Source organism: Brassica rapa, chromosome A03 (genome assembly GCF_000309985.2).
Source record: "Brassica rapa cultivar Chiifu-401-42 chromosome A03, CAAS_Brap_v3.01, whole genome shotgun sequence".
Lineage (NCBI taxonomy): Eukaryota > Viridiplantae > Streptophyta > Magnoliopsida > Brassicales > Brassicaceae > Brassica > Brassica rapa.
In genome coordinates this window covers 31,425,144-31,441,676 of record NC_024797.2, presented here as the reverse complement: position 1 = coordinate 31,441,676, position 16,533 = coordinate 31,425,144, and the positions used below count along the sequence as shown (strand labels likewise).

At 34.2% G+C, this 16,533-nt stretch overlaps 2 protein-coding genes across 2 annotated transcripts; both read left to right on the top strand.

Moving 5' to 3' along the window:
• The first annotated feature begins 5,442 nt into the window (after nucleotides 1-5,442).
• Nucleotides 5,443-11,027, top strand: LOC103862394 (acetylserotonin O-methyltransferase). The gene is made up of 2 exons (XM_009140099.3): nucleotides 5,443-7,884; nucleotides 10,324-11,027. Exons 1-2 carry the CDS (start codon nucleotides 7,102-7,104, stop codon nucleotides 10,642-10,644), a joined length of 1,104 nt encoding a protein of 367 aa, XP_009138347.1. The 5' UTR covers nucleotides 5,443-7,101; the 3' UTR covers nucleotides 10,645-11,027.
• A 703-nt stretch (nucleotides 11,028-11,730) lies between these two features.
• LOC103862393 (acetylserotonin O-methyltransferase-like) lies at nucleotides 11,731-15,858 on the top strand. Its single transcript, XM_009140098.3, has 2 exons — nucleotides 11,731-12,614; nucleotides 15,289-15,858. Exons 1-2 carry the CDS (start codon nucleotides 11,835-11,837, stop codon nucleotides 15,607-15,609), a joined length of 1,101 nt encoding a protein of 366 aa, XP_009138346.1. The 5' UTR covers nucleotides 11,731-11,834; the 3' UTR covers nucleotides 15,610-15,858.
• The last annotated feature ends 675 nt before the right edge of the window (nucleotides 15,859-16,533 follow it).

Here is a 16,533-nt window from a genome sequence, read left to right as displayed (position 1 = left end):
CTATTGGACGGGGCACATATTAAATATATTTAATAATATAAAATAAAATAAAAATTTATTAAATATATATGCTATGAAATGTTAATCAAAAAACATAATTTACTATAAGCTACAAAAAAATAATATGCAATATTTATTTTTTACACATGAAAATTTCTAATGAAATTATTAGAAAACTTTACAGTTAAAATTAAATTAAAATACATAAATCTTTAAATTTATGTTATATATATAATAATATGTTAAAATAAATAGTAGCTTCTTTCAGTCATTATATTATAAAGAACTAAACTTTACAATATTAAATAAAAATAATGTATTATTTACTATTTTAATTTTTCTGTTAACTATTTATAATTAATGAGTTTTATTTGTTTACTAGAAACAATGAATATCTACCGTGAAAATAATGGACTTAGAATGTGCTTCAGGAAAAGAAATAAAATGTAAAAAGGAAAATATAATAGCAATAACTACGCAACGAGAAATACACAAATGAAAAGGGTATGTTAACAATAAAAAGTATATCAATTAATATTAAAACAAAAAGCAGGAAAGATAGGATACAGGAGTTCAAACTCTGAAACGAATGATTTAGACAGGGGCACCGGTTAAAAACCAAGGCGCATCTCTGTTAACTTCAACGAAATAGTGGACCAATCAGAGAAACTTGGTGGAGCTCTTAGGAGCGATGTAGAAGGAGCAGAGTTTAGGCAGATGATGTCTGACTGCGGCCTCTGGGAAATCCAACACAAGGGCTACAAGCTTTCCTGGCATGGAGTTAGGAACAATGATCTGGTACAATGTAGGCTTGACAGGTCATTGGCAAATCAGGAGTGGCTTCACCTTTTCCCGTCAGCGTCAGCGCGCTACCTCAGTAAAGGCTGCTCTGACCATAGCCCGGTTATGAACTTTCTTGATGGAGTGGAGTGGAGAAAGCGACCTATGTTCAGATATGATCAGCGGTGGATCAAGAAGGAAGGTTTCTCAACCACTGTGATGAGCAGCTGGTGCGGTAGAGAAGCAGGACAGGTGAGCTTAATGCAGAGAGTAGCAAACTGTAGGAAAGCTATCTCAGGATGGAAGAAGACCGCCAAACCCAACTCTGCTATCAGGATTCAAGAGCTCCATCATCGGATGGATGAGGCTTCCCGCAGGAATCTTTATGTGCCGGGAGAGCTAAAGCAACTAAGGCAGGAGCTCAATGAGGAGTATTACAATGAAGAAATTTTTTGGAGGCAGAAGAGTAGGCTGGATTGGCTGAAGGCGGGAGACCAGAACACACGGTTTTTCCATGCAATCACTAAGAACCGTAGAGCGCAGAACCAGATTCATAGCCTGGTGGACGCAGATGGAAAGGAATGGTTTGAAGAAGGGGACCTGGGGAGAGTGGCGGAGAGTTACTTCAAGACCCTTTTTTCTTCAGAAGATGTAGGCATCAGCTTGCAGGAGTGGGAGAACATGCCCCCAAAGGTTTCTCAGGATCAAAATGAGGAGCTCCTACAGGAGGTAACTATGGAGGAAGTGAAACGAGCTGTTTTTGAGACAAATCCTCAAAAATGTCCGGGTCCTGATGGCATGAGTGCTTACTTCTACCAACATTTCTGGGAGACTGTGGGCAGGGATGTTACAGAGATGGTGAAGAAGTTTTTCCAGACTGGAGAGCTAAAGGAGGGGATTAACAGAACCAACATTTGTTTAATCCCAAAGAAGCTTAATGCAAACAAACTAGCAGACTTCAGGCCTATCAGTCTCTGTAACGTGGCTTTCAAGATAATCACAAAAATATTAGCTAAGCGTCTCAAACGGATCCTTCCCCTCCTGGTCTCAGAAACACAGGCTGCTTTTATTGAAGGCAGAGTTATACAGGACAACATTCTGGTGGCACATGAACTTCTCCATGCGCTGAACTCGAAGAATAAGTGTTCTGAGGAGTTTATAGCAGTGAAGACAGATATCTCCAAAGCGTACGATCGGGTAGAGTGGCCTTTTTTGGAGATGGCGTTGAAGACCTTGGGCTTCTCAGACCATTGGAGAACGCTAATTATGGCTTGTGTGTCATCAGCTCAATATCAAGTTCTAATCAACGGGACTCCGTATGGTGATATCAAACCGACAAGGGGCCTAAGACAAGGTGATCCTATCTCGCCGTATCTCTTTGTAATTTGTACCGAGTTGCTCGTGCAAATGCTAAGAAGAGCTGAGCAGAGAAGAGAGATTACGGGTCTGAAGGTGGCTAGGGGAGCCCCGGCGATCTCCCATCTGCTGTATGCAGACGATAGTCTTTTCTATTGCAAAGGAAGTACGGTGGAGCTAGACAACTTGCTGAATCTTCTGAGCAACTACAGCCTAGCCTCTGGTCAGCGGATCAATCATCAGAAGTCATGTATTTACTTCGGAAAGAATATTCCGCAGGAGAGAAGGGACCAGATTAAGGCTAAGATGGGGATAGAGCAGGAAGGAGGAGAGGGAACTTACCTAGGGCTCCCAGAAGCTTTTGGTGGGTCTAAGGTTTCGATCCTTAGTTATCTGAAAGACAGAATGCGTGAGAGGGTTCAGGGCTGGCAGACGAGGTTCCTCTCGCCGGCTGGTAAGGAGGTGATGCTGAAAGCTGTCGCTCTTGCCCTCCCAACGTACACGATGGCGTGCTTCCTGTTACCCAAAACGGTCTGCAAGAAGATTGTTTCCATTATGTCGGAATTCTGGTGGAAAAACAAGCAGGAAAGCAGAGGCATCTATTGGAAGAGCTGGGATCAGATGTGTAAGCCGAAAGCAAATGGTGGTTTAGGCTTCAAAGATATCGAGGCCTTTAATCTAGCATTGCTAGGGAAACAACTGTGGAGAATGCTGTCTGTTAAGGACTCTCTGCTAACTCGAGTCTTCAAGAGTAGGTATTTTGCGAAGTCTGATCCGCTGAGCGCAGGATTAGGATCGCGGCCATCTTACGCTTGGCGAAGCATCCATGCAGCACAAAAGCTGATTCAACAAGGGGCTCGAGTGTTGATTGGCAGTGGAGAGGATACAAAAGTTTTCCAAGATTCATGGATCGGTCAACAACCAGCAAGAAGAGCACAGGTGGTGAGGTGGAATAGTCGGGACTCAAGACAATACCTCCGCCACAATCTAAGAGTAAGGGAGCTGTTGATCAACCAGGGAAGAGAGTGGAATATGGAGCTTTTGACAAGACTTTTCCCAGATGATGAAGCGAGGAATATATCAAAGATCCGAACTTGTGGGAATGGCAGTAAGGATATCTACATCTGGGATTACAACAAAAAAGGGCACTATACGGTCAAATCTGGTTACTGGGTTCAAGTCAATGTCCTTGATAGATCTGCAGCAGTGGAGATTGATCAACCAAGTCTAGACCACCTATTCCAGCTAGCGTGGAGCACAGAAACAAGTCCCAAAGTCCATCATTTCTTGTGGCGGTGCATTAGTAACCTGCTACCAGTCGCAGGGAATTTGGCTAGAAGACATATCGCAAAGGAAGCTGGGTGTCTTAGATGTGGCTGTGATACCGAAACTGTCAATCATGTTCTCTTTCAGTGTCCTTTTGCACGTTTGGTGTGGGCACTGTCACCTATTCCGGCCCCTCCAGAAGGTATTATAATGAACTCCCTGTACTCGAATATCTATCATGCTCTCAATATAAAGAAGGAATATCCGAGAGAAGATATACAAGCAGAGATAGTGCCTTGGATTCTATGGCGCTTGTGGAAAAACAGAAACGAGTTGCTGTTTAAGGGGAAAGAATTTGAGGCAGGGAGTCTTATTCTGAAAGCTCGAGAAGATCTAGAGGATTGGCAAGGAAGGTGTCAGGCGGAGATAACTGCGGCTGAGAAAAATGAGGCTAAGAGAGCTACCACCTCTGTCCAAACACATACTTGGAAGCCACCCCCCACTGATTGGTTCAAATGCAATAGTGATGGAGCTTGGCATCAGAATAGAGAGACCAGTGGGCTTGGTTGGATTTGTAGAGACGCGAGTGGTCATGTGTTATGGGCAGGGGCGAGAGCGGTAACAAAGATGGACTCATCCATCCTTACGGAGGCTGAAGCGTTGAGATGGGGAGCAGAAACTTTGGCAGGGTTTGGATATAAGAATGTCATCTTCGAAACTGATTCTCTGTCATTGGTTAAGATGATAAATGGTAATGAGGAGGTCTGGCCGGTTCTGCAACCAACTGTCGAGATGATTCGCCATGCTTTGTTACGAATTCAGAGTTATGAAGTGCGGTTCTACCCTAGAGGAGGAAATAAGGCTGCTGACAGAATAGCAAAGGAAACTATCACTTTTGTGTCTAATGTTCCCAAGTTATATTCCGTAGTGCCATTGTGGTTGAATTATCATGTGAGGTCTGATAAAACAGTGTACTCAAGCAATATTGGCTAATGAAAGTATTTGATGAGTTAAAAAAAAAAAAAAAAAAAGACAGGGGCACTTTACCAAATGTTCCACACAAAACAAGTGCTATCCTAATACCTAAGTCAACTGTCTAAAAGAGCAGGGGGCACGTGCCCCCGTATCTAACACTGTAGATCCGCTCCTGTGTGGTGATACATTGACATTAATATAAAACTAACAATATGTATATGGGACGTTAATCTCTAATTGCAAATACTTAACTACACTATATTATTAATTAATCAGTGATCTAATTAGTGTATGCTATCATTAGTGTAAGTAAACACGGTTAAAGACAAAACTTTTACTAGCAACCCCAAGTTGTGTAAAGGAGTATTATCTTTGCCCCCAAAATCGATTAACATTGAAGGAAATCAAAACACGCATAGCGTAATTTCTAATCGCACTTTTTTAGTTGTCGTTGCAAACTTTCTGAAGAGACTTAACGAATGGATTCATTTTCGATATATAAACTAGAAATTTTGTAAATACCAATCTCAATATATAATGCTGAAAATAGTATATTAATGGTGATGATTGGTTCGACCGTAGTTTTAAAAATTTAGCCGTAAATGTTTAGCTGTAGATAAATTAGTTGTAGATGTAAAGTTGTTAGGGTCTGACTGGTTCAACCGCAGCTGTTGCAGTTGCGGTTGCGGGAGTTTGCGGATGTGGGTGGTTGCAGTTTTTAGCGGTTTTAAGAGATTTGTACGACTGGTTCTGCGGTTAGAAATTGGTGCGTTTGCGGGATACTTATGACTGGTTAACTACCAAATGCAGCAACGATTAAATAATAAATTAACAATATTTATATTTTATACAATTATAAAAATATCAAAATAATTATATTATAATAAATATAAAAGTTATATTTAGAAAGTTATACTTTAATTTTTTTTTAAATTATAGAAAATATTTTTATTTTAAACTTTTATAATATTAATTAAAATATAATAGATATATTTTAGCATTTTTATAATTCTAATTTAATTTTTTATTGAATATTTTTATTTTTGTATTTATATTGTTTTGGAAAAAAAAGAAAATTTTTTTATCCTCCCGCAACCGCAAACGCTAGCTGGAACAAGCTTTTGAATTTATGAGGTTCAGAGCGATTTGGAGCGGTTTAGAACGGTTTGAACGATTGTTGCAAAACGTTAACAACCGCTACCAACCGCAAAAGCTGCGTTTACGGGTGGTAGCGGGAAAACCAGTCATACCCTTACTGTAGACTTTTCTACATAGACTTTTGATGTAGTTAAATTTGTTATAACTGTAAGTTATATGCTGTAGATATTTCAAAATAAAATATATGAAATTTGTGTTGTATATATAAATAAAATAATTTATATTAATATTTTTTATAAATTATCAAAATTTATTGTAATTTAAAATGTGATATGTTAATAATATTTATATTATTTAAATATCTTAATACTTAAAAAAACTCACATTCAAAATTAAAATATTTATAAAAGTTTTATTATGATTATATAATTTATTTGATATTATAGATATTTTTTTCATTTTACAGATTCTACAGCCTATAAAAAGATGATGTAGTATTTTTGTCTAAAATACATAAAAAAAGTTTTGTTTTATTTTTTTTATGTAGCTTTAAAAATAAAACTAAAGCATGATTGATAAAATTAAATAAAAACTTGATGTATACTTTAATTTTTAAAAATAAAACTACAACATGATTGATAAAATTTGGTGATTTAAAAATAAATAAAGCTAAAGTAGAGTGATAAAGCTCAACCAATCACCTCCATGTGTTAACGTGTGCTTTTTGTGTGAATATAGGATAAAAACTGATATGCAAGAAATTTTGGAAACCAAAAAAGGAATTTGGATTTTCATAAATCAACTTGCTTTAGAAGAAATCTCATCGACATGTAAATATGTATATAACAGAAGTCATTCATCTAAAGATATTTGACAGCTACGCTGATATTTGTTCGTTTGGTTGATAGACCTTGAGAATGGTTTGCTAGGAATATTGGTAGAGGTATTTTGTTGTATTAATAGGTGTTGCAAAATTAAAGCTTAAATCAGATAAAATAACTCTTAATCATTAGTGTTATATATATCTTTAAGTTTCATGTATTAAAATGAGTACGTAGACTAAACCACCGATCGTTTCCGACCAAGTTTTTGATCAGAGTAATGGCCGTAAACTGACCTGTTTCCTGGCTTCGGGAAGCCCATGTGGAATCCGAATACGATTAGTATTGTAATAGATAAGTTTGCTAGGAGTCCACACACACAAAAAAAAAAAAATTATTCATCAAGGGCTAACATCCCATTTTTACAGTTTTAGGCTTTTAGCAGAAACTCCAAACAAAGACTGAAAGAAAAATAATTCATCTATAATAATATTCGACAGTGATAAACAAAGAAAAACAACAAACAAGTGGTCAGATCTTATTTCCTCATAAAAAGTTCTAATAACTGAATCGATATAGTTCCTGAACGACAATACTGACCGGAAGATTCGGAACATTAAATCCATTTTAAACATGTGGGTTCTTCCTATCATCCTATGTGGTCCCGAAATTACTATTGTTTTTATTTTACAAGCCAAAATTACAATAATCTCTTACAAGCCAAAATTACCATTATACCTTCATTCTATAAACACTATAAAAAACCCAAGCCCCTCAACCACAAATCACTCATCATAGAAACGAAATGGAAAAAAGTAAAAGAAACTTATTATATGAAGAAGCTAAAGCTTCTCTAGACATCTGGAGATATGTCTTTGGCTTTGCAGATATAGCAGCTGCAAAGTGTGCCATCGATCTTAAGATACCAGAAGCCATTGAAAACCACCCTTCCTCACTGCCGGTGACACTAGCTGAGCTCTCCGTCGCAGTCTCTGCCTCTCCGTCACATCTCCACCGTATAATGAGGTTTCTTGTGCACCAAGGAATTTTTAAACAAGTTCCCATAAAAGATGGTCTAGCCACAGGCTACACTAACACGCCACTCTCTCGCCTTATGATGATCACAAAACGTGACGGCAAGTCTCTGGCTCCTTTCGTTCTCTTCGAAACAAGTCCCGAGATGCTAGCTCCATGGTTAAGACTGAGCTCAGTTGTCGCTTCTCCGGCCAACGGTTCACATCCACCACCGTTTGATGCGGTGCACGGTAAAGATGTGTGGGCTTTAGCAGAGGATAATCCATGCCTCAGCCATATGATCAATGAGGCCATGGCTTGTGACACAAGGCGCGTGGTGCCACGTGTTGCCAGAGCTTGTCACGACTTGTTCGAAGGCGTGGCTACGGTGGTGGATGTAGGAGGCTGTACCGGAGAGACGATGGGAATATTGGTTAAAGAGTTTCCTTGGATCAAAGGATTTAACTTTGATGTTCCTCATGTTATCCAAGTTGCTCAGGTGTTGGATGGCGTTGAGAATGTCGGAGGCGATATGTTTGATTCTGTTCCAAAATGTGACGCCGTTCTCATCAAGGTTAAGTTCATTTTCATACTCTATGTTCTTTTGATTAACTATCAGTCTATTATTAGTCAGCTTTTTTTTCTTACATCTTTAATTTCGTTCTCAAAATCAAACTTAATTTCAACATATAAGAAAAAATTAAAATGCATATTTAAGAACTAAGAATATTTTTAGTATAATATGTGAAATATCATCATTCTTTTCATTTTGCAATAAGCCTCGTATTTAAGTATAGATTATGATATGATTTTTTTTTTCGTATATCGTATAACCTTTGTGTATACATTCTATTGTTTTTATTGTAGTTTTCATTGTCTGTTTGATTTAATATGATTGTTTTGTTATGCATTATTTTAATTTATTAATGTGCTGACTGCATGAGAAAACAAATAATCTATTTTAAAGAGACTTTTTTGTAATATTTTGAAGAAACCTAAAGTACATGCATAAACATAATAAGTATTCTCTTCGGTCAAAAAAAAACACAAGTATTCTCTTACAATAAGGAATATATTACATGCTTGAAATTTTATGGTTTCACATATAGAGAATATTATGGTTTCAAAAAAACACAAGTATTCTCATACAATAAGGAATGAATGTATTACATGCTTGAAATTTTATGGTTTCACATATAGAGAAAAGTTCGGATGTAAACACAAAATTTAAAAGAAAAAATTTGGGGAAATTTCATGTTTACTATTTTGATGAACCACTTTTCATTTTACCACCACTAAAATATACATTTTCAAAAATATTTTTTTCATTAAGTGACAAAAGACTCTTATACCCTTATTCTTTATATATATAATAAATCATTATCTAAATAAATAAAAAAAAACAAATAAAAAATTCATTTTTTTATGTTTTCGAATTATACTTTTTCAAATTTGAACTTTTTTTATAATTTTTTTTTTGAATTTTTTTGGGTAATTCTCTTTAATAGATCTTTTTAAGTCTTTGTCACAAAAATAGACCTCAAAAACTAAAATGACCAAAATAGCATTTTTTATTTTGAAAATTTTAATTTTTTTTTATTTTTAAAAAATTTGAAATTCTATCCCCAAAACCCCACTCTTCAACTCTAAACCCTAAACACTAAACTCTAAACCCTAAACTCTAAACCTTAAATCCTAAACCCTAAACCCTAAATCCTAAACCCCACCCCTTAACTCTAAACCCTAATGTCTAGATTAATTAATCCTAGGTGTATAAGTGTATATTTACTTCTTTTGATAAAATATTTAAGTCTATTTTGGTTATTTTTATTTTTAAGGTTTATATTTGTGATAAAAACTTTTTTAGGTCTATCCTAGAGAATTTCTCTTTTTTTTTTAAATGTTTTTTATTATTTTAAACTTGTTTTTGATAATCGAAAATTACGTTTGAAACTATTTTTTAAAAAAATATAGTATATATTTTAAGTATTTATTTATATATTTATTAAAATTCTAAATTTTATATTCTAAAAACCTAACCCACTCATCAACTCTAAATCTAAGTCTAGATTAGTTAATCCTACGGGTATAAATATTTTTTACCTTTCATTAAAAGTGAAGATAAAATTGATTAGTGTAGACATAAAAAGTAGTACTATGAATGTGGTATTTGGTGTAAATTTTTAAAAAGTTTTCAGAATCCATTGTCGAAATAACATGACTATTTGAGGAAGAAAACACATGACTATTTATTTGGGACGCGATATATGATATGATGCAAAACTACAGATTCAATTGATGGCGACCACTATCTCTAGTATCAAATAAATAAAGCAACCACTACCATTTTTTCCCAGATATTAACCAATATACAAGGACGACACATCCTTTTTAAAAGCAACCCCTTCTTTTGTAAGATTGATTTTCTTTTTTTTTTTTGCTAAAGGATTAAGTTCTTTTGTAAGATTGATGAGTAACAGATGAAAAATCTTCTTTTTTTTTTGTAAAAAAAAGGTTGAACCCGAGTCTATTAAAAACACATATCTAACCCCTGGGTGGAGGTACAGTCCACGGATAAACCCTTTCATGGACATTCAAATGAGCTGAAAGTAATAGTTCATATCCGTGTGGCCAGTGGGATTCGAACCAGGGTTTGATGTATTGGATTTATTTCCTCTAGCGCCACTGGATTACCACCACTGGTTAACAGATGAAAAATTTGTAGCATATTTTATAGATGAAAGGTTTAAATTGGGCTATTTAATGTATATTCTCTGAAAAAAAATTGACAGGCTTTTTTTCCCCAAATTATTTCTTTAACTGATGAGGTTATTCGTTCTTTATTTTCTTTGTGAGACCCTTTGAAATATGAGAGCCTTAAAAAAACATATTTGTTCATATAAAAGATCTGCGGTTTCAATCATATTTTTTTTGGTGCAAGCTTAAATCATATTTCAATGCATGATATTGACTAGTTATATCTGAAACTTAAACTGTTGAAAAATGATGACAGTGGGTGTTACATGATTGGGGAGACAAAGATTGCATAAGAATATTGAAGAATTGCAAAGAAGCTGTCCCACCAAATATCGGGAAAGTGTTGATAGTGGAATCTGTAATCAGAGAGAAGAAAAAGGCGATGATAGTGGAAGACAGAGATGAGAAGTTAGAGCATGTGAGATTGATGCTTGATATGGTGATGATGGCTCACACAACCACAGGCAAAGAACGAACTTTGAAAGAGTGGGACTTTGTTCTTAACGAAGCTGGTTTTGCCCGATATGAAGTTAGGGATATTGATGATGTTCAGTGTGTTATCATAGCATATCGGTGATAAAAGCAAGATATGAAAGGGTTAATCCAAGCTAGGGAAGAGCTAAACCAAAATTTACTTCGAGAAAACTGAATCTATTTGCGGTTATCGGCTAAGTAGTACGCGTGTGAGAAGTTATGCTAAGTGTGAATGGTTGTGTCGTGTCAGAATAATCAAGGCTTGTTTACGTATCAGTTATGTTGTGTCGTAATAATCAAGGCTTGTTTCAGTACCAGCCATGTTGTGTTGTTCTTTTTTTAGTAACTGAATTGTTGCGTGTTGTTCTTTGTACCTCCACTTATTTTTTTATCAATCTCGTTGATTAAGGAGGTGCTATTGAATGTGGTACACTGACTTGCACTTATAAGTTGTTTATATCTATATATTTATTAATTTATTTGAGTTTTGTTCTGTTGCCTTTGAGTTTGAACTATTTTTTTTTTTGATAAACCCTATTGGCTGATCCGGTCGACTCCGGAAAGAACACATTTAGTGTTACAGAGTGGACTAACCCGAAAACATATCATACTGCCTGATCCGAGTTTGAATTATATTATACATGTTATAATTTTATTATCTTTGTTCATGTGATTTTTGTAGTATATTGGTCATCAATAATTAAAAATTATATCCAAAAAGCCACTTAAAAAGAATCTGGTCGCATGAAAAAAAAAAAAAAGTGAAACCTAGACTAATGGTGGAATTAGAAAATGAAAAAGATAGTGAGATTATTGAAGGATACTAAGATTTAAATATTAGCACTAGAGCATTTTTTAAGCATTAAACAAAAAAAGTCACTAGAGCATTTTAGAATACTTTCCGTTTTGGCGCCTTAAAGCTTAACTTAAATTACTAGGCTTCCCAAAAATCACATCTGTAACGCCTAAAATCAACATTCAGTCCAAGTAATTAAGATTGCCAATAACGTCCTTTGGCTCATATTTGTTACCACTTCTCATTCAATTCTCCACCCCCTCCTTCATTGTTACTCTGCATATAAGCCGAGAGCAACAACCCATGGACAACACCACACATATTGATCCATTTTAAACATGTGGGTTCTTCCTATGTGGTGCCGAAATTTCTAATGTTTTTACAAGCCAAAATTGCTATCATCTCTTACAAGCCAAAATTACTATTGTGCCCTCATTCTATAAACACTATAAAGAAACTAATCCCTCAAATCACAAATCACTCGTCATAGAAACGAAATGGAAGAAAGTAAAAGAAACTTATTGGATGAAGAAGCTAAAGCTTCTCTAGACATTTGGAGATATGTCTTTGGCTTTGCAGATATAGCAGCTGCAAAGTGTGCCATCGATCTTAAGATACCAGAAGCCATTGAAAACCATCCGTCACAGCCAGTGACACTAGCCGAGCTCTCCGGTGCAGTCTCTGCCTCTCCGTCGCATCTCCACCGTATAATGAAATTTCTTGTGCACCAAGGAGTCTTTAAAGAAGTCCCCACAAAAGATGGTCTAGCCACAGGCTACACTAACACGCCACTCTCTCGCCGTATGATGATCACAAAACGTGACGGCAAGTCTCTGGCTCCTTTCGTTCTCTTCGAAACAAGTCCCGAGCTACTAGCTCCATGGTTAAGGCTGAGTTCAGTCGTCTCTTCTCCGGCCAACGGTTCACATCCACCACCGTTTGATACCGTGCACGGTAAGGATCTGTGGGCTTTAGCAGAGGATAACCCGTGCTTCAACGATGTGATCAACGAGGCCATGGCTTGTCACACAAGGCTCGTGGTGCCACGTGTCGCCGCAGCTTGTCACGACTTGTTCGAAGGCGTGGCTACGGTGGTGGACGTAGGAGGCTGTACCGGAGAGACCCTGGCAATATTGGTTAAGGAGTTTCCTTGGATCAAAGGATTTAACTTTGATCTTCCTCATGTTATTGAAGTTGCTCAAGTCTTGGATGGTGTTGAGAATGTCGGAGGTGATATGTTTGATTCTGTTCCCAAATGTGACAACGTTTTCATCAAGGTCAAGTTCATTTACATACTCTCTATTCTTTTTATTACTAATCAATGGTTTTTTCTTTCTTAATTACATCTTTCATTTAGTTCTCAAAATCAAAATTTTCACATAACAGACAAGACTAAAATAAATACTTCTTATGTTTCAAAATAATACATGTTTTAAGATTTTCACGCTTATTAATAAAATATAATATTCCCTCTGTTTCATAATAAGTGCAATTTTAACATTTTTTTCTTGTTACAAAAAATGTTACAATTCTAATGCAAATTATACTTACTTTCAGCTGAAAATTAATTGAAAACTGTATCGATTTTATAAATAATTTTATTTTTTTCTCAAATGAATATTATTGGTTAGAGAAGTATAATTAATAACAACTTACATATATTTCCGTCACTTTCTTAATATGTGTGAAAAATGTCAAAGTGACACTTATTTAGAAACGGATGGAGGAAAACTTAGTTATTAATGCATAGTTTTCTGTAATTTTATATTTCCTATATTTCTAAACCAATAAGACTTCAAGAAATTAAGTTAATATTCTTGAAGTTCACAATTTTTCATTACTAATTGATAAAAAATGCATTGAAAAAATAAAAATATACATCTTTCTGGTACAATTTTTTTCTAGAACATGTTATTTTTGAAACCGAAGAAGTATTTCTAAACTAACATTATTTTTAGTATAATATTGTTTGAAACCAAATCATTCTTTTCACTTTGCAGTAAGCTTGTACTAAATAATTTATAAATAAATTTTGATATGATTTTTATTTCGTATATCTTATAATTAACCTTGTGTATACATTGTATTGTTTTAATGTATTTGTCATTGTCTATTTGCTTTAATATATTTTTATTATGCATTATTTTAATTTATTAAGGTATACATATCTACATATGTGTGTCTTGACAGCATGATAAAAGGCATAGAGCATAGAACGAATTATTGGTCAGAATATAGCCGTATTATTTTTACAGTAAAATTAGAATTGTGCTATGTAACTTTAACTTTTGTAGCTGCAAATGTTAAACAAAGAATTGCTAGTCATATATTTTTTATTCAGTTTGTAAATAAATTAATCTTAATAAATAGAGTTGAAAATATTCTCTTGGCATCTTTGTAGGTTCGGATTTGGATATCTATTTAAATTACGTAAACAAATTCAAAAATCACAATATAGTTTAAATTTAAAAGTATAATATATAATATATATAACATATAAATATGAATATTTTATGCTAAATATTTAAAATTAACATGAAAATAGTTTTCTTAAGGTATTTGGATGGAAAACTAGTAAGTATTTAAGATATTTTTGGGTTACTTTGAATATTCTCTTCTAGTTATTTTTTAAGTATTTTGGATAATTCCAAATATTTTGAATGTTTGGTAAATTTTTATATTATATTTTAAAATAACTGGATTATTTAAATATATAATTGTGATTCTGATATTTTTGGGTATCTAAAATATTTTTATTCATGTCAGATTTAAATATAATTTCCCAGATACCAAAATTTTGGATCTGTTTTGATATTCTACTGGTTCTGATTCAAGTTCGGTATATAAATTTTAGGTTGCATTTGGTTAAGTTTCTCGAGTTCGGGTATTTGTCCAGTCCAAAAATAGAATATGATATGATACCAAACTACCGAATCAACCGATGGCGACCACTATCCAGTGCCAAATAAATAAAGCAACCACTACCAACTTTTCGGGATATTATTAACCAATATACAATGATGAGACATCCTTTTTTGGAACTGGCAGCCTTTTAAAATCGAACACTTTCTTTTGTAAGATTGATGTAAAAACTTATCCGTATATTTTGTAACATATACGTATAAACAAATTAAAAAATCTCAATATTGTTTAAATCTAAAAATATAATATATAACATATAAATCTGAATATTATATGCTAAATATTTTAAATTAACATGAAAATAGTTTTCTTCAAGTATTTGGATGGAGAACTAGTAAGTATTTAAGGTATTTTGGATTACTTTGAGTATTCACTTCTAGTTATTTATCAAGTATTTTGGACAATTCCAAATATTTTGAATATTTTGTATATTTTATATTAGATTTAAAAATAATTAGTAAATTTAAATATAGAATTGTGATTCAGGTCATATTTAAATCTAATTTTTTCAGATACTAAAATTTTGGATCTGTTTTGATATTTTACTGATTCTGATTCAAGTTCGGTATAACTTTTAGGTTGCATTTGGTTAAGTTTTTCGAGTTCAGGTATTTGTCCAGTTCAAAAATAGACTATATGATATGATACCAAACTACCGAATCAACCGATGGCGACCACTATCCAGTGCCAAATAAATAAGACCACTACCAACTTTCCCGGATATTATTAACCACTATATAATGATGAGACATCCAAAAAAACTGGCAGCGTTTTAAAATCAAACACTTTCTTTTGTAAGATTGATGTAATAACGTATCCGTATATTTTGTAAACATATACGTATAAACTCAAAATAAATTTGACAGGCTTCCCCCCCCAAAATATATCTTTAACAACTGATGAACTTAATTAGTTCTTTTTTTTCTTTGTAAGACTCTTTGAAATAAGAGAGCCTTAAAAACGTTAATATATTTAAAACGCGATATGACTAGTTATATCTGATATGTAAATTGTGGAAAATGATGACAGTGGGTCTTACATGATTGGGGAGACAAAGATTGCATAAGAATATTGAAGAATTGCAAAGAGGCTGTCCCATCAAATATCGGGAAAGTGTTGATAGTGGAATCCGTAATCAGAGACCAGAAAAAGACCATGATAGTGGAAGACAGAGATGAGAAATTAGAGCAGGTGAGATTGATGCTCGATATGGGGATGATGGCTCACACAAGCACAGGCAAAGAACGAACTTTGAAAGAGTGGGACTTTGTTCTTAACGAAGCTGGTTTTGCTCGATATGAAGTTAGGGATATTGATGATGTTCAGTGTGTTATCATCGCGTATCGGTAATAAAAGGAAGATATGAAAGGGTTGAAGCCAAACCGAGGAAGAGAGTAAACTGAATCTATTTGCGATTATATTGTTAAGTGGTACAAGTGAGAAGTTATAGCTAAGTGTGAAAACCCATGTTCCAGAATAATCAAGGCTTGTATCATTACCTGCCGTGTTGTGTTTGTTCTTTGTATTTTCACATGCTTTTGTATTTTTTACATATTGTTTGTGTTCTAATAAACCACAACCTTGTTTTATCAAACATCATTTCGAAACTGTAAAAACGAAAAATGGCTTTGTGTTTACGTTTTGCATTCATAAAGACATGTAAGGATGACTAAATCCTAGTTGAGGAAGAGCTAACCCAATACTATTCCCGTTGATAAATTTAATTTAAAACATTTGTGATTAGGCATTCCCCTGCTATTAAGCAAATAAATCACTTGCTTTAAACCACAAAGATAAATAATAAGTTCTACGTTCAGATTATATAGAATGTTAGTTTGGTAAAATGGTTAACTAGTTAAAATTTAAATTAGCAGACCCTTGTTCGATTCTTTTCTTTTCTGTCCAACATACTTTCTATTTAAGTATATTCAATGATATTAAGCACTTTTGTATTGTTTATCATATTAGTATATCTATATAAAGAACCCGTAATTTAATTATGCTTTTTGGCCACTCCAACCTATGAGACGGCACTGTGTGTTATCATTGTTTTAGTAGTACACATGAGAAAGTCTAAATGGAAATGTGAATGATAGAGATGTGCTTGTATCATTGGGTTCATTTTACATATGCTAAGCAAGTACTATTTATTCATCTCCACGGATCCGTACACGGAATACGTTTCAGCAGAGATGTGAGACTCGCAATTGCTTCATTCGGTAATATCATATTATGTAAAACGTTGTCTTTTGTATCACGCAAGAATTTTAACGT

Coding starts and splice junctions, on each gene's coding strand:
- LOC103862394 (XM_009140099.3), top strand. CDS start 7,102: ATGGAAAAAAGTAAAAGAAACTTATTATATGAAGAAGCTAAAGCTTCT. Junction 7,885..10,323: donor GTGACGCCGTTCTCATCAAG/GTTAAGTTCATT, acceptor AAATGATGACAG/TGGGTGTTACATGATTGGGG.
- LOC103862393 (XM_009140098.3), top strand. CDS start 11,835: ATGGAAGAAAGTAAAAGAAACTTATTGGATGAAGAAGCTAAAGCTTCT. Junction 12,615..15,288: donor GTGACAACGTTTTCATCAAG/GTCAAGTTCATT, acceptor AAATGATGACAG/TGGGTCTTACATGATTGGGG.